The following is a 23,851-nucleotide window of genomic DNA, read 5'->3' as shown; positions in this document are numbered from 1 at the left end:
AAAAAGTAAATTAGTAAAAAAGGAAGGCATGCTTCTCCTTTAACGTCTGTGGAAGACTTTGGAAGAGAGGGCTGCTTGTTAGGGACCAGGAATGCATGGTGACCAGTAGCTGGCATCAGATTTTCTGGACCCTAAATGAAGCAGGATTGCAAGACGCAGGGTTTCTTGCTATTGAGATCTATACATTGATAGGAAACAGTAGCTTTTGTGTTTGTAACACATAATTTTATGCATGGAAAGAAAGATTTTGAGGTGAAAAGAGAGTCAGTGAGCAAGACAGTTTATGAAATCCTGCTTATTTTAATCCCCCAGGAGGCAAAACAGTCATTTATTTCTAACTGGCACACAAGGAAAAGTAAGAAATGGAGTTCACCTTCGTTGGTTTATTTAATTTATCCTTCTCAGTCTGTATTTTTTCTCAACCTTTCTCAATCCCTGAAATGATAACCATTCATTTTGCCCATACTGATTCCTCAAACCAAGAATTTACTATGGTATAATTATTATTTTTCAAGTCTTATTTGTAGATTGTAAAGACGAGCAAGCAGTTTTACTTGGCATAAGTTTTCTGCTGGTAAATTTTAAGTCTTTTTTTATAGGTTTGGGGTTTTTTTGGTTAGCTTTCCAAAAGCCTTACATCAGAAGGTTTTTAATAGTTTTAGTTATCTAGCATTTTGCCAGCATTATGCTTCTTGATCTTCCCATTCTTGGGACTATTCACACTCCATTTCGTCTTCATCCCAGAAGAGTAGGGGTTATTCCTGTCTTAATTTTCTTTATCTCTTGTGGTTTGGTATGGAAGGGAGAAAAGAGCTTTTGGTATTTACAGTTGCTTACCTGAAGAGCTCACAACCCTAGTGGAACCTGGATGTGCTATCCACCACACCCAGCAATGCATGTAATCTTACTTAATCTCAGTCTGACTCTGCTCCTCTTTTCACAGTCGTACACCTGGCAGTAGACTGAACACACACTTTGCTACTGCAGGGTGTCTAAATTGTCATTGTCAGCTTAAAAAAAAAAAAAAGTAGCCTCGCCACATTAGCCTTTCCAAGATTTCAAAAGGATTAAATTCATACATGTATCTAACATATCTGAAATGACAGGCACTCTCTCATTCATCTTTGATCAACAGCATGCAATGCAGCGCGACATAAGGCACACACAGACTGCTCCCAAGGCTCTGTGATACTCATCTCGTAGGCTGACTAAGACTTCAGTTTTAATCAGGTGTCTTTACTATAGTAAAAGCAAGTACAGCCCAAAGGAATGCGGAGGTTGTGCCGCTGTGCATTCGGCAGAAGCAGACGTACTCCTGTCACATATGCTGTGTACCAATACTTTCCATGGTGTGCATTAAATTGCTGCAAGCTCTGTGATATTCACTGCAGAATTCGTTTTATTAAAAAAAAAAGAGAAAATAATAAGGATTCCTCTTCCCACTGTGTCTACTCCAAGAACATCTCAGTGAAACATGTCAGGTAAATTCTTCTAAGCTCCACTTGCCAGTTACACGGCTGCCTTACGGTGTGGAGAACGAGCCCTGTGTAAGAAGAAACACCTGCTATCTCCCTTCATACAGGACACAGATTGGGTTTCCCTCTGGACAGAAAGTGGTACGCTCCCTCCCTGCCCCTCCCATGGTGTAAATAACTGATTATAAGTATATAGAGCTATGAATGTTTTAGTAGGTCTTTAATTTACAGTGCAATGTTGGGGAAAATGAATGTAGAATTTCAAAACTCTTTATTTTCTTCATTTCATTTACAGTATTTTAATGTGCTTCCAGTGGTGATGTGCAAATAGCCCAAAAAAAAAGCCCAAACCAGCAGCATCCAAACCAGTATTCTCTTTTTGGCTCTTCTGAGAGAGCTATCAACAAATACTGAAAAAATCCTGGAGGTGTCAGCCCTTGGAGCATATTTAAGACAGATGATCCAGGGAAGTGTCATCGTGCCATCCCAAGTGATTCTTAGTATTTATTTATACCAAGAAAAAGAAAATAGACTCAAACAGCATAACGGATTAGCCAGCCCGACACAGGGCACCACAACATCTTCTTACATGCAAGGCAAGCGTTGCTAATCTGCTACCTAGAAAACTAAGAAACAATAAAGCCACACTTACAAGGAGAACTACACGCTTCATGGAACTGTAGAAGCAAGACTTAGTTAACAGGAAAATGTTGTATCTTCACTTTCAATGGCAGTAAAACTAAAGAAATGTCTCTCTAGTTTTCTAACTCATAAAGTGCTAAACTTGCAAGCAAACTTGTACACTTAATGTCTGCCCTGCTAAGCTGTTTTAGGCAAGGCGCTATCCATTTCTGTGTTCAGGTTTCCGTATCCATCTGTAAAATGGAGTAGTGATGCTGACCTCCTTCATGAAACCTATGAAGATTTATACTCAAACAATACTATTTAAGAATCAGTTATTTTATCTTCGTATTATTATTTTTAATGTGTGTATATCTGTGGCTTTTTCCCCACAGAAAAGGGACAAAATTCTGAGACGAACATATTAAAATTGAAAAATAAGGCTTCTCAAATGCACAGGTACCAGTAACAATTTGGACAGCAAGCAATGCAGTCAGACTACCTGAAAATCCACTTCATCTTTTTATTTTTTTTCCTGAAAGAGTTTTGGGGTAATAAGCCAGCCTGTAATTAGTATCCCTCATTAATTAGGGGGCTGTGATTTTCCCTTAAGCACTTGGTGTTGTTAAATGTTGAAGAGAGAGACACCTTGATTAGCTACGGTCCAGGACAAACCTACAGTATAAAATAAATAAACACTGTTCTCTTTCTGATTAAGGTCTCTGTGTAGGTGCACAAATTGACTGAATAGCCCTTGGATAAGAAAAGCACCACAGGGAATTAAAATTTTGCTTACTCTGTAATCCTGTTTTATTTTCTACAGGAAGAAGACTGTCTTTTATCAAATAAATGGTTTAAAATTAAGTATGGCATAAAGATTGGCTTCAGTTAAAAATGCCAAAGACAGTCACCATTTACACCGCAAACAAAATGTATTTTTATAATAAATTATGGTTAGTTTAAAAATAATTTTACACAGCAAAAGTATAATTTTGAGGCCAATCAAAACAGCTAAAAGCTTTTGTGAATTTGGAGACAACAATCAGAACTACATTAAATAGAAATTTTATTTTTTTATAAAATCAAATTATAAAGTCAATAGGCCTTAATCCCTTAATCCTTCAACATTCTTGTTTTCCCCTGGATGTTCTTGAGTGGGTAATAGTTTGATTTGGGAGATCAAAGGGTTAATTTGCTTTTCAATTGAGGAATGACTCAGAGTTCCCCTTTATTGTCTAAGAAAAAAAAAAAAAGTAAGTGGTGTGTGGGTGTAAGGTAGGGAAAAAAAGCCAAGAAAATGGATTCACTAATTGGGGTTTTCACCTGCTGTGAGTCTAATTGAATACAATGCTTTATTTGTAACTCAAGGAGAAAGAAGATTATGCAAAGTATGAGAAATTCAGACCGGTTTTTAAATTCTTATTACTTGGCACTATTGTATGGGAAAGAAGACCAACGGATAACAGCAGCATCAAGATTCTGTTAAGGTGGACCAGGAAACTCCAGAAACAGTAAAGACTGAAGGAATGTGTATCAGGGATATCAGTACTAGATACTTCTTGAAGGAAAACAAACCACTTTTGGTGTGAAAGGACAGGCTTCTGGCTACCCCAAGTCCCTTTGTATGACACGGGCAGCTGTTCTCTCCTTGTAATAGACCTGTGAGGTTCCTCCCAACTGGTACGCTAAACATCCTATTTTAAAGACTTGAAGAGAAGTGTCTCGCTTCTTAAAACTTAGCGAAAGATGGGAAAAGATGAGGTTGTTGGCTGGCCTTCAGCCAGTTCTTTCACCTCAAAACTAAGCTGTCTGATATAGCAATTGATCTGCTACTAGGTCCACTGAAGTAAATGGAAAATTCTCAGAGTCTAATGAGTTTTAACATAGCCATTTATGTTTACAGAAAAATTAATCTGTTTCTTTCCATGTTGGGGTAGTGTTGTAGATCCAAGGTAACTGAAAACTGTGAATTAGGCCTTTTAAAACAAATTAAATTGTCTGGAAACGATGTGAATTTACCATTTAATTCCACTAAGTTTTATATTTGCATTTGGGGGCCGAAGGGGTTGAACCTTGAGCATCTTACACTTTTAATAGTTCTAGGCAAAAAAACACGAGGGCTTTCCTTGAACTGCTTGTTGAGCTTTTCCCAGAATCAGAAAACCCAGCTACCTGGAGCCTGAAGGGGAGCCCTAAATATCCTGGTACTTAGGATAAACCCCACCAAGTTCAGAGCTTACTGACATCTATGTAATGGGAAAGCAGTCTATGGGATATTCCTGTGGTACAGAAACTATGGGTGAGATGAATTTTCCGTGCTTCTAGGCCTGCATCTTCCTAGTGTAAAAATAGGGAGGTTTTTTGCAAATGTGAAAGGCACACTTTTGGGTGGCTTTACCAAGAAAGCACAGTCTGTAAGGCTTGAAAACTACTTAGTTGTGTGAAGGACTCGGTTCTCTATGCAGCATTATTTTCATAAACATAGAACAAAGGTGAAAAACTTGCATGAGAGGAAACTGGTTGCACTGATTTGAAATGCTTGCGACACTAAAAGGAGATTGTTAGCTTTTATCTGTGCACTGAATATTAAGTAGGAATTAATACAAAGAAACATTGCGAGTTCCTCAGCATGAGCAAAACTATTTCTTCTGCTCCGACGGTTCTGGGGAAGAAGCTCATCCTTCCCAGTGAGGCCAAGGCAAGCCCTTAGAAACGGGATTACCTGATTTCACTCACAAATAAACCACTCGGCATTTTAAGCGCCGAAATTAACAGCTGCGAAGCGAAAACTCGCGTTAAGGCCCATTTCAAATCCGTCCCAGCTTCGGTGCATATTTTAATTAAGTTTTCTTCCCAAGTCCGCTGAAAGCGAAGTGCTTTGCCAGCGCCTGAGCGCGCCAATCTCCCGGGGGAACGCAAAGAACCGCTCCCCCCCGCCCCCCCCCAAAAAAAAAAAAAAAAGTCCGGGGAGCCCCGAGGGCTTCCTCAAGCCGCTGCATCCCGCTGCCAGAGGAGATGCGACGGCGCAGGTGAAGGCAGGGAAGGGGCGAGATGCGCCCCACGCCCCGCCGCCGAGCTGGTGCGGGGAGCGGGGGGGGTGTCCGGGGCGCTCCCCGCGGGGCCGGCGCCGCAGCGGGGCGGGGTGGGGCGGGGCGGGGGAGCACCGCCCTCCCTCCCTCCCTCCCTCCCGGCGGGGCTGGGCCGGGCTGGGCCGGGCTGGGCGGCCGCGCGGTTTCTGCCTCCGCGGCGCCGCCGAGCAGTCGCCGCCATGAGGGAGCAGCGCAAGGGGTGAGGGGGCTGCGGGGGGCGCGGGGCGGCAGGTGCCGGCGGGGGCGGGCGGGGGGTTCTCAGGTATTCAGCTCGGTGTCCGTAATCACCCCGCGCTCTGTGAAGGGGGAGAGTAGCGTGCCTAGCCGTCGTCTTTATAGACCGTAGCGGGGAGCGGCCGTACCTTGCATTTATTACACTGAAAAGGTCAGCTTGCTGCCTGATTCCTTCTGGGAGCTTGAAACGGCGTCTAATTCAACGCCTCTCCCCTCTCACGAGGCCGTAGTTTCGCGCTGGGTGCGTCTGGTTGGAAGACGTAGGACATGGCGATGCGAGCTCGCACACACGCGCGGGTGTACCTGTGCAGCGGCGGGCGGGCAGGGCGAAAGCCTGCGGTCGGGCCGGCAAATCGCGGTGTGCCGGAGGCGCGGGGGGCTCCGGGGAGGCGCCGAAAGGGCGGGAATTGGCTCTTCTGGTTATTCCTCAGGTTTTAAGGGGTAGCGCAGTGCTGTAAAACGTTACCTGTGTAGCACGTAGCGTGTACTGGCACTTGGTTCCGGCGTGAACTTTAACAGAATTCCTGAAAACGAACGTGCTTAGAGGTGTGTTACTTTTTTCAGTAATTTCATGCTTAGAAATCATCTTTCAAGTTAATAGGCAGAAGAAGCTGGGAGGGGAGTCCCTCTGGGCTATCGCATTGTAACTGCTGTATTTCCTGTTGTTATATGGTAACTTACATTGTCTTTTAATACCTATTGTAAAAGATCTTGCAGCCTGGGACACCAGCAGCGTCCCCTGTCCTCGCCTTCAGCTGAAGTTGGGCTGAGAAGTGTTTTTTGCAGGCGTGTGTGTACGGAGCTGAGGAAACAAGAAACACGGTTATATGCAGGATCTTTGACCTTTTAGCACTAAAGGAATCGTTTGAGGCCATCGCTGTTTGAGGCTGGATTTGACAAGACCCTGCAGTGAAATTGCTTTGGCAGAAGTGGAGAGGATGGGCTTTGGAAAGCAAATAGATCAGCGGAGAGTAACAGCTGGGGGGGCAGGCTCACCAAGCCTTAGCACTGAGCAGCAATCTTTGCCCGTGACAAAGTGTGCAAAATAAATGTTTAACATCAAGGGGAGAAAAAAGAGTTACTGTTCAGCACTTGGCAGCTGATATTTGCCCTTCTACTATTCATTTCCAGTATCGGCAAGAAACTTGAATGTGTATCGGTGCCTGCCTTCAGCAGTCTGATAAATCTCGCAAAAGCCAATAAAACACGCTGAAGTCAAATTCCTGCTGAAAAGACACTGATCCTTGGCTTAAACAGAAATAATCTCTGCACAGATCAGTAGTCTCTAGATTTACAGATGAAAACAGTAGTCCTTTGTAAAGCAAAAAGGAGTGCCACCTTTTTACACCGCTAATACTTTCCATAGCAGTAACTTGTTTTATCTAAGGAATTAATGAAACACTGCAAAAAGACAACTATTAACTCTTCCTTGAAATCACTGTCATCCACTGTTGAAAACATTTTTCTTTTAAATGAGCGGCAGTGTCTATTCATTCAAACAGTTTCAATTGCATTTAGGTTAGTTTAGTAAAATCCAAACAAATCTATCATCATGTTTATTTTGGCTTTTTGACAACAGTCATAAGGTGGTTAGAATAGCATTTTATTCATCTTAAAGCCAAAAGGTGAGTGATATTGTAAATTGAGTTGGTTGAAAATGGATCAGCTCAGTGCTTTGTAAAATATTCCTCTAATTTCAGCTTTTTCATAAGCGTGTGTAACTATTTATCGCTACCTGATAGAATTTCTTATTCTATGCACATCTAGTTCATGTTGCATTTTCTAATGAAGGGTGAGGGGAAAGGGAAGGCGTCGCAGAACTGGCTCTGGTATCACCAATGAAGAGGGATGTAAGAGTTTAAAAAGGACACTGCAGTTGCAGCCTAAAATTCTAGAGTCTGGAGCCAAGCAGTGAATACACATGAGACTGAATCCTAGACATATATTTAATAAAAAAAAAAAAAAGAAAAAAGGAAAAAAAGGAGTGCAATCAAGAACAGTTAAAAGTTTTGCAAATGTCTTGGTGTGGTTTATGCAGGAATGTTTGGGGGGGAACTTGTGCAGGAATTTGTGTGTGGGGGAGAGCATTGCTCTCCACTCCTGCTGCTGGTGTTGCTCAGAAGTGATATAAAAGGAAGGAAGGTAAAATAACTGTATTTTGTCCAAACTGATCAAGTTATAACAAGGGAACTGTAATTCAGCTAGTGTGTTGGTTAGGATATCATCTCTTGATTTCAGGTTTTCAATCCTGTGTGTTATTGGCTCTGCTGACAGCGATGAGAGACAAATCTCTCTGCTGTTGGCAGGAACAGAGGAGTTCACACAGGCATAGTGTGACAGAATTCCCTGCATAAAAATTATTCATATAATATAATAATCCTTTAATGAAGAGGTCCTGCTGTTCCCAAAGGATGTGTTAAGTGAAGACTATGCTTTCATCCCACCAAATTATCAGTGTATTTAGTGTGCCAGTCACACCAGTGCATAGGTATCACCATTAGCCATTGCTGCTCTTCTTTTCAGGCCTGGTCTTAACTTCCTTTCCACCTTTGCAGCTTAAGTCAGCTGAGAGAGAGAAAAATACGCCATGTGAGCCCACTTATGTTTTTATTTGTTTCAAAATGCTCATGATTTAAAAGCTAGTGATCAATTTAGTTGATCTAAATGTAGAGCCAAATTGAAAAATGTATCCTCTGAGCATGTGCAATATTGCAAAATGACTGGCTGTGTGCATTAATGCCTTTTTATGTTGGTGGTTCATTGAAAAAGCATCTGGAGTACTTATTTCTGCACATATTCTCACCCTGCTTTAGCTGCTGCTAGTCAAGAGGACTTGCACTACACTTTTCATGTCTTTCTGACTTGCAAGCTGTAAAGGGCCTTGTTCACTGGAGTTTGAAACTCTGGCAAACGCTTTGCTGCAGATCTATTAAGGATGCTACAGCATTCCCAAGTGTGGTTGAGGCTGCCTGAAACTGCTGAGCTGGCATTTCACTTCAGACGGTGTTCACAATAAGGGCATACACACAAATCCTCCCCCACTGGTTGGACCCCACTGGTCCAACCCAAAGCTCACAATTAAATGGCCTTTGAAAATGGCAAAGAGGCTTAGGAAGAATAGCCTCGATGGAATCTAACCTTTCCTGGAGCTGCCGTTGTGTGCAGAAGCATTGATAACTTCCCGAGCTGCAAACGTTCAGTTACAAGGCAAACACCTTTTAGCTGGAGCGAAATAGCTGCAGCTTTCTTGTGTTCTGCATGTAAAGTACCAGCAAAATCTGCCCTGGCTCGGTACAGGCACTCAACCTCTACAGAAATCACAGTGACCAAGTTTCAGTTCCATTTAAAACCGTTGCTTTTTGTGCAAGAGCACAGAGGTGTACCGACGGCTCACCAGTCCGTTGCTGGGTCTGGTACAGGGTTGAGTGATTGATCTCTGCTGAGGTGCCGAGGGAGGGTGGCCATACCAGCCGCGCGCGGGGCACTCTGCCCCACGGGTAGTCACTGCTGGGAAGGTGGCAGGGGCAAGAGTTAGTGTCTCTACTGACTTGACTTCTATAGTGTAAAGGAAAGGGTATTTCCTCCAAGTTGCAACTAAGTTTATAAATAAAGCAAAGTGGGGAGAAGAGGGGAAATGCACCTGCCGTGCAAATTCAGCCTTAGTCACTTGCAGATGAAGCGACTAAAGTCATTCCTTACAAAATGTACATCTTCAAGGGAAATAATCTTATACCATGAAAGAAAAGCATACTGAGTAGTGGTCTGGGGTCACTGATATTAAAAATATCTGAAAAAAGTTGGAGTCCGGTGTTTCTTTGGCAATGGAAATTTCATTTACAAGATCTTAGGAAAATCAATTATGTATTGATTATGTATTCAGGAAGATTAGTAAATGCCATAAGCTTAAACCATACACACTAAATTCACTGATACATGGTTAGGCCTTACCATGAAAAAATAAAATAAAAAATCAATAAATTACTTATCCATATAATGTTGATTAACGATTAAGCATAATAGTTTTCCACATCTAAGGTGATCCTTTTGTTCTTCTATCCAAGGCATGGGATTCCGTAATCTTATAAAGATACACCTTTGCCAGATATCTGATGGCTTTTAAGTACGTTGATGGGGAATCAGTGCCTTTGAAGGCAACCAGGTTAACAGCTATGGAGTCTGAAGTGGTCTAGTTTATCTATAGAATGATCTGGGGCTGCCAGACTAATTTCATATGGAAAGTCTGGCAGATTATTTTCAGAGGTTTCTTGTAACTGTGTGCTTAAGTTCTTTTTCTCATTTTTGCTATGTGATGTGGCATACAAACCATGGTAGAGTTGCTATTCAAATATCCCCCATTTCTGGGGCTACCAGCTCATGGGGAAGCAAGCCAGGGCAGCCAGGCTCATGCCTGGGGAACTATTGATCTGGGGCTGACATTGGGTGTGAACAAACAGCGGTCCCAGGTCTGTGGGTTTGAGTGTTTATTTGGGTCTGCAGTCTGTTCACCTGAATTATGGCATCTCTGGCTACGTGGTTCTTCTGCGGTGAGTACGCTCCCTTCCTCTTTTCCTTTGGGCTGCTGTTGTATAAGCAGAGGCTTCAGGCAGCCAAGTTTTTAGGGACTCAGTCTGTAAATGACACTGTTTCTGTTTTTCTTCAAATGCACTTTATACCTGGGTATGGTAAAAGCTGCTGGTGCTACGTTGTCTCTGCAGAACCTGCCCATACCAAGTGTGGTAGGAAATGCAGGAGCTTAGGTGCAGGTGGCTCAGATCTGCAGATTTTCACTTGAAGCTACCCAGTTTCTGCATTTAAAAAAACAGACCAGGCTCAGATTTCTGAATGTGATTGCAGCCACCTCCCTTTGCACAACTCATGTTTTTTTACCAGAGCAAAGAACAAGACTGCTTTTGCTCTTCTAGTGTCCTCCTTCCTCTTCCAGTGCCTTCAGCCACCACAAGAATTAGAAAGGGGAAGGGATGCTGAGGTTGATGAGATGGGGCTTGTTTAAAAGCCTGTGGTCAACTAGGGCAGTGCTATGGCAGCATTTTTTCCTTATGCTTAGTGCTTGTGATCCCTTTCATTCTTTCTTGCAGTTACAGAGCAAAATCTGGAAATATTATATACAGTAAGCTACTGAATATATAGAGGTTACTGGGCCAGTGAAGTATTCATGTGGATCAAATAAATAGCCTGTCTTTTAAGACCAAAATTAAATCATACTAAGAAAACATGTCACGATTTTCTTTTTTCCTTGAGTAGGGGTGGTGTTGAAGTGATTAATTGAAAATTTTACCCCTTTTTAGCCTATAAGGGGTAAAGGTGTACTTGGGAACATCGCTGCTTCAAAAAGAGAAGTCAAGGACTGTTTGTTCTCTAAAACAACCTCATCGTATCAGTCTTCAAGCGCACAGTTGGGTGTATAGGTGTGTTCAACCCACTGACTGGGTTGTGGTATAGTCTTTTGGAGCTGGAAGATGTGTGCTCCAGGAGCTCCATCACACTGTGTATCGGGTCCTGCTCTCCTGCATATTTTATCCCGAGTGACGTGTGTGTGTTGAACCAGGATGTCTGTTTTTAAGTACAGAAATTGCAAATGTGATTTCTAGCAACTGTGTGCTACATACATTTTCCAGAATTTTTTTTTGTGAATACTCATGGTCGTCTTTTAATGTAGCTGAATTCTGTATGAACAGGACTTTATTGGCTACAGGATAGATAAGGAGAATTTTCTTTCAAGTTTTCTACGTTAATGGAAACATGATCACATTAGCTATGCTGTCATTGAAAAAATCATAAAATGTGTAACCTTAGGAGACATCATTGCTACTACACCAGCTAACACTTCATTTTGTTGGCTTTCTCACACTGCATGTCTTTTGGCAACATGTTGTATTGCAAAGCTGAAGACCGCTAGCCTCAATGCAGAGACTGTCCAATTTACATTCTAGTCATACTGCAGCGTTTCATAACCCTGCTTTAGCTTTTCCCTGCCATCCCAACAGCTCTGCCGCCTGACACTGCACAGGGACCTCCGGGGCAGGGGAAAGGGCCTGGGAGTCCCAGGGAACAAGAGGAGCAGCAATAGTCTTCGCTAAAACAGACCATCAACATGAGGGGTGCAATGCATTGGCCTGAAAAGTGGTGTAAGCTGGTGGTGGGTCAGTGGGATGTTGCATGGGGATTTTAGTGCAGATGTTTGGACTGAAAGGAAGGATTGCAGCAGCTGCATTGAGTAGCTCTTACCTACCACATGGGAAAGAGCACATAGGTTAAAGCAGGCCAGAAATACCATGGATCTCAGTATCTGGTCAGAATTTCCATAAATGCTTTAAGAACTAAGCCCTCTTAAATGTCTGGCCCCAAGTTTGGAGGAACTGGAGAATGATCCATATGAAACAAAGACTTTTTAAGAATTGGCCAGTGTGCTTACAAATTCCCCAAAATGTTATGGCATATCTGAGTATTTCCTGTCTTTTCAATATTAGCACTACTTTTAATTTTGTTTCTTGAGCCCATGCCTAAATAAAGCCCTCCGAGTTAACGCCTCATGTTGAAAGAAGACAAGCCTGCCGCTGCTGAGACCCCTGCCAGAGCAGCTCAGGCTGCGGGCGGTGGTCTGGCACTGTGCTCTGATGTGCCACCTGGATCGCTCGCTGTGCGATGGAGATAGAAATTTTACTTTGCTAACTTTTGTGTTTTGTATTGTAGCCATGAGACGCAGACGACCTGCTGGGATCATCCCAAGATGACTGAGCTTTACCAGTCTTTAGGTAAGACACCTCTAACAGTTGTTCGTTTTTTTCCCAATCAAATGATTTTTTAAGGCAAAGATTTCCAGAAGTAGTAAAACACAAAACTAAGTGAAAGCAAGAGGCAGTGCTTTTATCAAGGTTAAAATTTTCTGCAGGGGAAATATGTAAGGCATAATAACACATTTCAAACATGCAGCAGAAAAAAAAAATATTTCAATTAGCACATTTGGAATGTGCACTGAGTTTATGAAGTAATTTGGGTGCATTGTTGCAAACTCTTACTGAAAGACTGGGACAGAAATTAAAAAAAAAAAAAAGTCCTGAATCTTTTCACTGTCTAATCTGCTTTACAAAAGGCAGATGAAAAAATCAAACCAAGCTGCTGTTAATGTTGACTTTTGGATGGTAGGAAGCCAATAGAAGCAATTTGCCACACTGCGTTACCACTGCTTTATTTTTAAAGCACTTTCAATACTTGGAAGGCATGGCAGCTGTCATGATGTCATTTTGAATACCCAAATTGCTTGCTTATTATGACTTCAGATGTGCCTCTCTAGTGGATGGTTTTTTTTATTTTTTAGCAGCTTTGGATTTTATTAACAGAAGCAAATCTATAAGATAAAATAGGTCAATTCATGCTCTAGTATAGGCTGCTTGCCAGACCGTTTAATAGCTAACTCTTTGCTTTTAATGGTTCTGTTGATAAATAATAGAGGGTATAATAAAAATTAAGCTATGTCTCTAAAAGAAACATCAGTGAATATGCTGCATTCATAAAGGAGGTTATGTCTATACAGCACATGTACATAAACTGGCTTTAAACAAGCCAGCTTGAGCACTAAGACAGTCAAATCTAGCATTCAGTGCAGGCTTATTTACCATGGTGAAAAAAAGCTTAAATTATCTCCTCCTAAACTCTAGTTTAACTGCTGAAAACAGTCTAATTGCCAGCATAATCTATTTGAAGCTAACTCAGGTATCTCTGTGGTGCACTGCAGTTAAAGGCATACCAAAAATACTTTAGAAAAGTGATACGATAAAATGAAATGAAACAGTGTGAAGATTTTTTCCTTGTAATATTAGCACCGTGGCAGCAATTTGTTTAAAAATTAACCAGAATACAGCTCTGTATATCAAAAAGGGATATAAGATGTATAAGTTCAGGCTAACCAAATGCAAAAGGAGACAAGTACTGACTTGCCATTTAATTATAACGTATTGCCCTGTTTGTCTCTTTTATATTTCTACTCTAAAAGTGAGTGGTTGAAAAGATTCAGGACAAATAGTAATTGCACATGCAGACGTCCCTTTAATACAGGTAGATCTTCAAACAGTTCCCTGTTAATTGAACTGCACTGTGACTCCACAGCCTTCTTTGATCCAGAGATTGCATGATATTTCTGATACTGTTGTTGGTCAGACCTAAAGTCCTGTGGCAACTGCTTTTCTTCTGGTATTTCCCTGTTTCAGCTAGAGTACTCTTAAATATCAAGAAGTGAAGAGGTAGCTATATATAAGGGAGAAAAGCATCCTGATGTGTTCAGGTCAGCAGTTCAAAAGATGCATGGCTGCTGAAGTCGGTTTGCATTTTAGTTTAACTGAGTTTTATCCCTATGAGTATCACCCAAATGTCAAGAGTGTAAGATATCCTTATTTCTTACTGCATAAAGAGGGGACATGTTTAGGCAGATTTTGTTTCTTTTTCTTATGAAATCCCACTGTTTTCCTTTAAAGGAGCAATGAATGTCCAAAAGAGTAGTCCTCTTTCTGGCTAGTTTTATTCTTTTGGGGTTGAGACCAACTGCTCGTTAATATGGAAGTGACACTGATTTTAGCAAAGGATATAATACACATAATATAATATACACATAATGTGGTTTTTTTATTAGTAAACTTAGATGTTCACATATGTGTACAAAACAGTTTAGACAAGGTGATTCTTTGTGCACTGCCACATGGGGTGAAGCTTTGATAAAAGTGCTACTGAATAACCTACCAATTTATTTCATTTTATTTTTGAATTGGGTGTATTCATCATTGCCTAACTCTCATACAAATTGCATAATACAAGCATAACCCGTTTAGTCTTGAACAGGACCCTTGATGTATTTTCAGGGCTTTGCTTTGCCTCGGGTCAAAACGGTAATAATGGGATGTTTGAAGTCTTTTCAGACTGTTTAGTAATATTTTATCTGAGAAGATATTATTAAAGTTGATTTGTATTGCATACTCATTAGATCCTATTATTTTTCCCCACATTAGGATCAAAATTTTGTTTCTCATTCATATGAAGAAACTAGTAAAGAGCTTATTATGTATGTGTTTTAAAAATCTGGTAGAAAACATGAATTCTACAGTCCAGGCAAAAAAGTGAGACCGAGCACATCAATGCTGTCAAGAGTTTGCATTTCCATTTTCCAACTCCTACACTTAGCCTGTAGGGAATAATTGAGCTATGTGATGTTGCTCTCTACATGCCAGTACATCATAATTTGCTAGGGGATCCTTATGTCTAATTTAAATTCTTACAAATTACTGAAAGTTTAATTTTTTTAAGTGAATGAGGAAGATGCAACCTGGCACAAGTTAATGTTCCTCATCTGCCTATGTCTTTGAAACACAAGAGGCACTTCTGTAAGAAAAAGGAGTAATATTAGTTTTATTTTTCACATATCTCATTCACACACCTACAAATTGCTGCATGACATTTTGCTAAAATAGAGGGATTCCAGGTTTCAAACTTATTGGCTCAGCTTTCTGTCTTTAGAGGTTTGGGTATTTATAAAAATGAAGCTGAATTACTTGGCAGCATTATTTGGTACTAATAAAAGAAGGTACGAACATGCTGCACGCACTTTTGTACCTGATCAGATTGTCGGTCCCGGAAGTCCTGTGTCCTGTCTTCAGTAGGGACAGCATCAGAGAAAGCAGAAAGAACCCATAGGAAGAAATTATAAAATAACCTCCCTATGAAGGAAATATTCTCAAATTCTTTCTGACCTCATTTGTTGAAACGTGGCCATTTATAAAGATACTAATAATAAGGGTAAAATATTTGATTTGAAATTTAATAGGCATATCAGAAATTTCTAACTGGTTGTTCTTTTAACAGAAGTTTTTCCTTTTAAGATACTAAAGTGCTTGCTCCAGATTGCTGTTCTTTATTATTTAAACAACATAGCAATTTTAACAGTTTTAATGAAGCATCTTTTCCTGACTCAAGTTGGGCAATTTTCACTCTTCATTCAAAGTTATGGCTACTTAAAGGTGCATAATAAACTGTTGGTATTAAATGACTTAATTGTTGTTTAATGGTCAAGTAAACGTGGCAGCAGGTAGTTGCAACAATGACCGTAGCTGTACAATTTAATGTATCTAGTAGATGTTGATATAGTTTGACTAGTTATATAAACTAAAAACATAAAAAAACCCCAAATGCTGAAATAGGAAAGGTAGTAAAAATCGGTCATGTGTGAACCTCGAAGGTTCAGAGGCTGACAGACATCCCCCGGTTTGTATTTACACCGTTATGAGGCACTCCCATTTTCTTCTAACTTCCCTCCGAAAGTCTTCAAAGTACCAAGAACCACTCCAGCTGCTTTTCCTTCCAAAAAGCAGTTCCCCTGCAGCAGATCTGCTTTTTCACACCATTCTTTTACAGCTCCCTTACAAATTTTCTCATCCTTCATGGTGGCTCCAGGGCATCACTGAAATGAGAATTTGTGTTATTTCATTGTCCTGGAGACTCCAAGGACCTTTGGGTGAGGGGAGAGACAGGAAGAGCAGGAATCAAAGTGGTCTGGGATTGCTTAATTTTTTTTAAGCTTATCTTCTGAGAGTGGACATTTAATGGCAGGCAGCTTAGCTCAGAATGATAGTATTTTGCCTTTAAGCTGAAAATGACTCTAATCTTTGCAGTGATGGCCCAGGAGAACTTGGCCTGCAGTGCCATACTGTTAGTGTCCCCCTCCTCCAGCCTTCCCGTGTAATGTCAGTGCAAGAAGAGGGTGAAAAACACCCTCATGCTTGCAGAGTGCAGTGCACTGGTGACAGCTTTCTATCTAGTTTGGAGGGGGGGTGGGCAGTTCTCTGTGGAGTACATAGAGGAAATGTTGGAGTTGCTTGACACAAGGTGGGAGGGTGCTGCAAGTTGCTTCTGAGCCTCCACCAGGCTTTCGGCAGCAGCTGCCGTGTTGATCTTGTGGCTGGCTGCTCTTGTGCAGCAACGTGAGCTTCCAACTCTTGAGTGACCAAGGTGGATAAACTTTATCATTTTTGATTTGTGTATTTTGATTTGTCCTTCTGAAATGCTGCCTGAAGAGGCTAAATTGCCCCTCTCTGCCATAATAGTTTTTATTACAAACTACTAAACCATGTGTTGAATGTGAGGTGTTTTTCATATTCAACTAATTGATTTCCATGTTTGTTCTAGTAAGACGTGCCTATTGCACGTGTCAATCATTTGATTTCTACTGAAATCCGGTGAGATGATACATATGGTCTTTCTTTAAAGGTTGCTTATTCACCAATGTCCTTTTTAAGCTAACTACAATCTGAATGATAAAACTTCTCATTTCAGAAAATAGGATTGGTTGGGTTCTGTCAACCTTGAATAGTAGTCAAACCTAGAGTAGGTCATCTTTCTAACAGTCTGTGATTGCATCCTGTGTAGGCGTACACCTAACAGACAATAAACGTAACTATGGCAGCGAAGTAGAAGTTATGTGGTAGAAGTTAACCTTGCATCCCTTGAAAATGAAACCATAGACATATTAGGAGTGAAGGAGGGTATTACAGAAAAAGCAAAGTAATGTTCTGTTATGGAATAGATGACCCGTATGGGAACATTTTGCTCAAGAGTATTTCACTCTTGGTTTGCAAATGGACACCTTTCATGAATATTTTTGAAGTTGTTTGTTTGCTATTTATTTATTTTAGGATTTTCCATTATGACTACTTTTCATTTAGCGTACATGAAGGGTTTCTGACCTTTCTAACTGCAAAGTCTACTCACATCCCAACCCCATAATGGGGTGTAACCCAGGTGTACATCATATCCTTTCTTACACTTTTGGGTTTGCAGACTGAAGAAGAGCCGCTACATGCTAAAACTAAAAGGTCACGTCAATTGGTCTGGTTATCGGGATGCTGCCACACGCTGTGGTTTTCATCCACTTGGTCTAGATGCAGTCAGTAGCATTGTGGTTCCCTGGGTACCTCGCACTTATAAATTGCAGAGACATTATCATCTTTTTTTACTCAGTGGGACAGGTCTAGTACAGCATGCCGTATTGTTTCATGGAGAGTGGTTAAGCTGCATGTCTATGTATAATAACACTGTTTACTGTTAGTTATTCTCAAAGCAGTGTAGATGATAGCATTAATTATTGTTATAATAAAAGAGTCAATGGCTGAGACTCAACTGATATTAAGCAGTGTTACTTGATTAATTTATTTCCTTTGTGCATTTGTCTCATTTGCATTTTTAAATTACAATTCCTAAAGACACGATATATGTCACTGTAGGGCATCATTAGAAGATTTATATATGGGTTTTGGGCAGCAGGAAGAAACCCAGCATTCTTATCAGCTGGTCAGGGAATTGCAGCTGTATTGAACCAATGTGAGATGAAGCTTCTTGAAAAGTCAGAGTGCCGTTAATGTCTGATGAAACATGAAAGCTCAGCGGCTGGTAGTGGAATTATGGTGTGTTCAGGACTGTACAGTAAACAGTTTTTAACCTTGGTTAGGTAGGCATTGTCAGAGACAACAGTGACGTGATTCCCAATATAGTTTATTCACTGCAAGCAGTGTATTTATAAACAGTTATATGAGCATGCCACAAGCTGTGGTTGAGTGAGACTTTCAGGTTTTGAGGTATATCAGTGTAGGTTCACATTTTTTCATTGCAATTAAGTGAGAGGAAAAAAAACCACAACAACAACAAAAAAAACAACCCAAAAACCCAAACTCTGTAAATCTTATCAGATGAAGATGAGGATTTGACCTGATGAGATCTAATCTCTTTCAAAGTTAGTTATTAACTTGCCAAATTTTACCCTTGAGATAGTTATCACCTGAAGCATGTAAGCTGCTCTTTTCAGTTTGATGGTGTCCAGGCAGTGAGAAAATTGCTGTCCATAAAATGAAGTGAAATGCCTGTATTTTGTCATCATTAATTAAAAAGCAATTATAATAATATTCACAATAATATAAACAAGTAACCCTCTTTAAAGTAAGAAACAAGGTGTTTTCCAGGTCGAAAGGACTTCCTGAGATGCCCTTAGATTACATTGAGTGTGAGAGAGACAAATGACCTTTGACAGGAGGTGTTCTGGCCCGTCCCAGAGCTTTTAAACACTCGATGAGATTACTCTGTTGTAGAGGACAGTACATTATCAAATGAAACACCCCAGTCATCCAGCACTCATAGCAGCTGGAGCAACTTTAGGGTAGGATTAGTCTCTTTAAGAACCACCATGGAAAGGAGTTCAGTTATAACACCTTAACTAAAACCTGTTGTCTGGGTTATAGATGTGACTAGTTAAGAATAAAAACATATGTCCCTCCATGCTGGATGCTAAACCTCTTGTTAAATACTTTCTTTTTAAAAACTTATTGTTGTTCTTAAATTTTTTCATTGCTTTTAGTTGCTTACCAACTTATTTTGTGCAGTAAGACTCAAGAATATGAGGATTTGTTTTTCCTCTTAAAATAATATTCATATCCCAATGTAAAATCTGGAATTTAGCATGGGAGGATTTTAAAAAAAAAAATTAAAAATCTACAACATCTTATTTGTTGATACTGTGTCAGTAGTCAGTGGGACATTCCAGCAGGTGGTTTGAGTTTTTGATACAAATCACTGACTACTTCTTAAATGAGTGGCTTTTTTGCCTGATTATCCACTGTCAAAAGGATGTGCTATGTGTAATTACAGCTGTTTCTACAATACTGTAGAAATACCACATTGAAAAAAGACCCAGGAAGGGAAAAAAAACCCACAGGGAGGGAGGAACTACTGGTGATTCCATAGGTCTCCAGAAGGTTGCTGCTGCTTGAGCCTCCTTCCTCCCTCCTCCACACGTTCCCAGCAGTAGCGGCTGGCTTGTGGCCGGGCAGCACCTTATGCTGCCGCACTCGAAGTCTCCTCCCTTGCTGTTAGTGGTGGCGGTACCTCCAACGCTCCTGAGCCCAGTGACCAAGTCTCATTCCCTGACAGTCTGATGTTCTACAGTTCATTTAAATGGGGTCATACACCAGCAAGGGAAATATTTTGAACCCAATTAGGAGAGGCCTGGGCTCCCCTTGTTGCTCCACAGAGCAACGCATTTGTTCCAGCAGTAGCTCCGGGGGAAGAAAGACACCACTGGCAGTTTCATAGGAGTAGGCGGGGGGGGGGAGGAAGCTAAATCATTAAGCTCCAGCGACCTCAAACGACTGTCACCACCTGGTAAGAGAGCCGTCCGTCAGGAGCATGGTGGTGGTGGCATAACGAAGACAGGCGGTGAGCAGTTGACACGGGGGTAGTAACTGGGCATGAGCTAATACTGAGAACAGTGACGAAGATGGGAGTGGAGGCACGCGGTGGCCACACTTGGCCTCGGCACATGGAGCCAAAAGCAGACGTTGCTGCTAGTTTCCCAAAACCTGAGATGAGGGCTCCAAAACTAGCTCCTGACATTGCTTGTTGTTCATTTACAGCAGATGCTTCTCGGCAACAATGTCATTAGTGTTGATAACAGATTCGGTGTGTATTACATATACAGGAAAACAGATGTAAACTGCAGCGCTTTCAGGATTAACTGTCTTCGTGGATCATGCTCTCTGCCCTGATCAATGAAATACGCATATATATTTACCAATATTTCTTAAAATGTAAATAGTAAGTAGGGAAGCTTTTTTCAGAATACTCAGGGAAAACTTAGGGAAGGCTTCTTCATTTTATCAAATGCTAGCCATAATCTAGTATATATTCTTTCCCAGAATACAAGTGCAGATTTACAAGAGTACAAAATGTAACTGAAGTCACAGTGTGTTTGTGTGAGACTGTTTTATTAATTTCCCTTCACGGCAAATGAAGTTGCTTTATTTAAATTGCTCACTGTATTCCACACCACATTAAGGCTTCTGGACCTGTCAGGATGATTGTGAGAGAGGGGACTGGCAGGAGCAATACACAGGAGAACTGCCCATTAAAAAGGTGTATGGAACTGTGTAAAGAAAAAGAAATTATATACAAAGCTGAAACTTTCCCTTCTGCTGTAAGATGTGTTTTAGAAACATTCCACAGCTTTTATTACAGTATACAAAACTACTGAATTATCAAACCTCAAATTACTCATTCAGCACAGCTTAATTAAAATTAATGTAATTGAGACTATATTCCCTCTGCTGTCTATACCTGTACAGCATTGTAAATGATGTTGGGATAGTTATACCCAAGCTACCACATTGCAAACAGCTTTATAGCACCTCAGCGCATATGCCAGCAAGGAACTGTTTTGTGTTTGCCCTGTTTTTCATCATATTCTTTCTCTAAGAGTCTGCCAGGTGTAGAGGAAGCTTATTGGTCTAAATGGACTTTTATTCTGAGCCAATATATATATATTTTTTTACTGTTCTTTTTGTTTTTACATAGTAGTTTACATTTTCCAAACAGTTTCCCATCATTAACTCCTTAGGTCCCATGGGTTTCATCAGTAAATTAAATGCATTCAGGAGTGTTTCTGGGTGCTGAAACTGTCTGGCACAAACAGTCCATTTCTAGAAAACTCTTAAATTACAAGACGCCAATCAATCTGTTGGGAACCGTCCCTGGACTGCTCAAATGCCCAGGAGTGTCTATGCCCAGGAATTAGTTAGGTATGTGACAGGGCCAAAAGCATGGCAGATGCAGTCTGGTTTTTCAGCAGTGGGGGTGACCACACTGTAGCACAGAAAAGTGCCCCCCGACTTGCCCGGTTTCTGTTTGATGAAGCTACCAGCTCGCAGCTGCACACGGTTAGCTTAGGTATCTGTTGATCTACTCGCATAAACAAAAGCCCTTTGCCAGAATTGCGTGCTCACTTCTGCATTCTGAGTTTGATTCTGAATAATGTGAGTGATGGTGTATCTGCACTGTAGTCTTGGTATGCCAAATCTAGTTGTAAATTACTAGTTAGCCGATGTACTGGTACTGATGGCAGGAATTGAAGCCGCAGTAGTTTCAGCCTCAGTGAATTTTATCTTAATTCTTGCTGTAAATGGGGTTTGCCCAAGGCCACCCTCAGCAAAGCCAGGGCTAAGATTAGGATAAGCACATCTTCCTCACTTTGGTTTCATGGAAGAGAAGGATGCAAATGCAGTTTCCTGGCTAGATTTGGTCCAAGACAACCCCTCCTTTCTTTTCAGTTTTGTCTAATGTTTGCTTCTTGGACTACGGACCAGTTGCTGTGCCTTGCTGTGGAGATAATCAGAATCTGGTGCTGAATAATGTCAAGTAGCTGGTACTGAGCCTCCCGAGTGCTGAGAGGCTTATTTAAGTTCTGGTGTGGTGTGACTGGTTTGGTGTGTGGCCCACCTCATCCCTGCAGTATCCCGGGAGGTTTTTGCAAGCTGTGGTTAAACTATTCAGTGGGGACTTGTGTTGATGTCCTTACTTTGTTAACTGCACAAGAAGGCTCTAGCAAAAATCGCGCCACGTTGTTTGTTCCTAGCCAGCTGCTGTTCCGCGCCGTGCTCCTGGACCCCAGCGGCTCCCCGCCCTTTCAGAAATGGGAACCTGGGAACTCACCTGGCTGGGTGAGCTGGCTTCTTGCCAGGAAGGCCCTACATCTCAGGGCATGGCTGGGATCTTCTTGGGTGGAAAGCACAAAAATTTTGGGTTTTTTTCGAAAGTCTCTTTTAGCAGTTGCTGAGAGTCACCTGCTTTTTCCTGGGCAGAGCTCTTCTCTCCGGGCTGCCTGCACGCAGCCTGGCTGGTGCATGGGGCAGACAAGGAAGAGTTTCAGATTCTTATCTCTCACAGTGCCTGCGGTGTGAAAGGCTGCGGTATTTTCAGGCAACACTACTGCAGTCACTGATGTCGTCCTTTCAAGTGCTCTTAAGTTCAGTGCTTTTGAACAAAAGGAAGTAACACTTCAGGACTTACTGTTTTCCTTTTGGATGATTGATTGTCAAGGTTTGAAGGCTTTTGCTCAGTGAAGTAGAGTTTCTCACATGCTTTTTTTTTTTTCTCTTTTCTTTTAACCAATGAGTGTGATCTTCTAGTTCAACTTAACAACATCTTCGTGAGTCTGGTTATTTCTAAGGTGTAAAGCTGATCTTTCATTTTAATATTTCCCCCCTACAGCTGACCTGAACAACGTCAGGTTCTCGGCGTACAGGACTGCCATGAAACTCCGCAGGCTGCAGAAAGCCCTCTGCTGTAAGTATATGCCTGTGTCTCACCTGCTGCCAGGAAGGCTTTATGACCGATGCACAAGTTTATTCACGACTTTCAGAAGCAGAAAAACACCCCCACACATACCCCCAGCCCTACCTGGTGCATGGAAACCTCTCACCTGAAGTGTCTTCTGCTGCCACCAGTTTGCTTGTTCCTTAGGAAGCCGAAGTGTTGGGTGGTCTGCTGATCTGTCCCTTGTAATGCAGAGCAGGGGATCAGAAACAAACATCCCCTACATGTTTTTTACCTTTATACGTTTACCTGAGTATTTTCACTGTGCTCATTACTGGAGCCACGTCCTGTATCAGCCACAGCTTTACAGCTCAAGACCAAAGGAACAGGACTGTACTGTATTGGGAACGATGAGAGTTCGGGTGAAATAATCACTCCAGAGCTGGAGTTGCTAATGTTTTTTTAAGTTGAATCTTGAACCCTGAGGGGTTGTTGCCTTTAAACGAGATCATCACAATAAACCTTTAGCTGCTTTTTTCCCCAGCTTTTGGTTACGTCCAGAAGTCTCTCATCAGCCATACATTAGTGATGTGCATGTTCCAACACTTTAATTCTCCTGACTGGTGTATGCTATTCTGCCTGTCACTAGAGTTATGCTTCCTCTTCAGTTTATTGTAACCTGAGAGCTAAATAATTTGCTCATAGTCTTCTTGGTAGGCCAATCAGTTGCCAAAGCAAGCAGCAGTTTATTAGCCACTACAATTTGGAGGGTTATTAAAATATTTTAACATTCACTATTTGGCATTTAATTACAGGGTTAAATTTCTGACACAGTTGCAAATGTCTCAACTGTTGATTTATCTCAAGTTTGGATTTGTGCTCACATGCTTTCTGGAACCGTGTCAAACCTCAGTATTTTTGACCATGTTTGTTTTTAGGCTTATAGGCATGGGTGATTTCCACTAATGAACAGACTTAATTTCTGAATTTATAAAAAAATTAGAAAAGAAAAAAAGGAAAAAAATAAACAATAAGTGAAAAGTCTTGTAACATAATAAAAGATTTCAACATGAATGCAGTGACAAAGAGTGAATTATGATGATCAGAAATAGAAACTTCTTTCCATGGCACAGCACTCCTGCCACACTCATTGTGGAAAGGTGGTGTAACAAAACTGGAGTGATACGCAGTGAAAAGTATTCATAATCAGTGCAGCACTGAAGCAAGGAACTAAAACTTTTGGAATTACAGGTTTCTCTAGCTGGCAGTGCACAAGTGTAACTTGTAGCAGGTTTTTAT

The 23,851-nt window shown here is 41.2% G+C and overlaps 1 protein-coding gene across 4 annotated transcripts in view; it reads left to right on the top strand.

Moving 5' to 3' along the window:
- Positions 1-23,851, top strand: part of DMD (dystrophin) — a 907,831-nt gene that overhangs the window by 817,296 nt on the left and 66,684 nt on the right. For 2 of the 4 annotated variants that reach the window (XM_059827214.1, XM_059827208.1), the window contains exons 1-3: positions 5,365-5,384; positions 12,131-12,192; positions 22,508-22,582. In XM_059827214.1, the coding sequence (XP_059683197.1) occupies positions 5,365-5,384; positions 12,131-12,192; positions 22,508-22,582 (157 nt within the window). Of the gene's footprint in view, positions 1-5,364; positions 5,385-12,130; positions 12,193-22,507; positions 22,583-23,851 lie in introns of those variants that run through there. The other 2 variants (XM_059827200.1, XM_059827195.1) reach the window with 1 other exon arrangement.

The sequence above is a fragment of the Gavia stellata genome, chromosome 1 (assembly GCF_030936135.1).
Source record: "Gavia stellata isolate bGavSte3 chromosome 1, bGavSte3.hap2, whole genome shotgun sequence".
NCBI classification, from domain to species: Eukaryota; Metazoa; Chordata; class Aves; order Gaviiformes; family Gaviidae; genus Gavia; species Gavia stellata.
The sequence above is the reverse complement of the archived record's forward strand: the minus strand, read 5'-3'. Positions and strand labels throughout refer to the sequence as shown.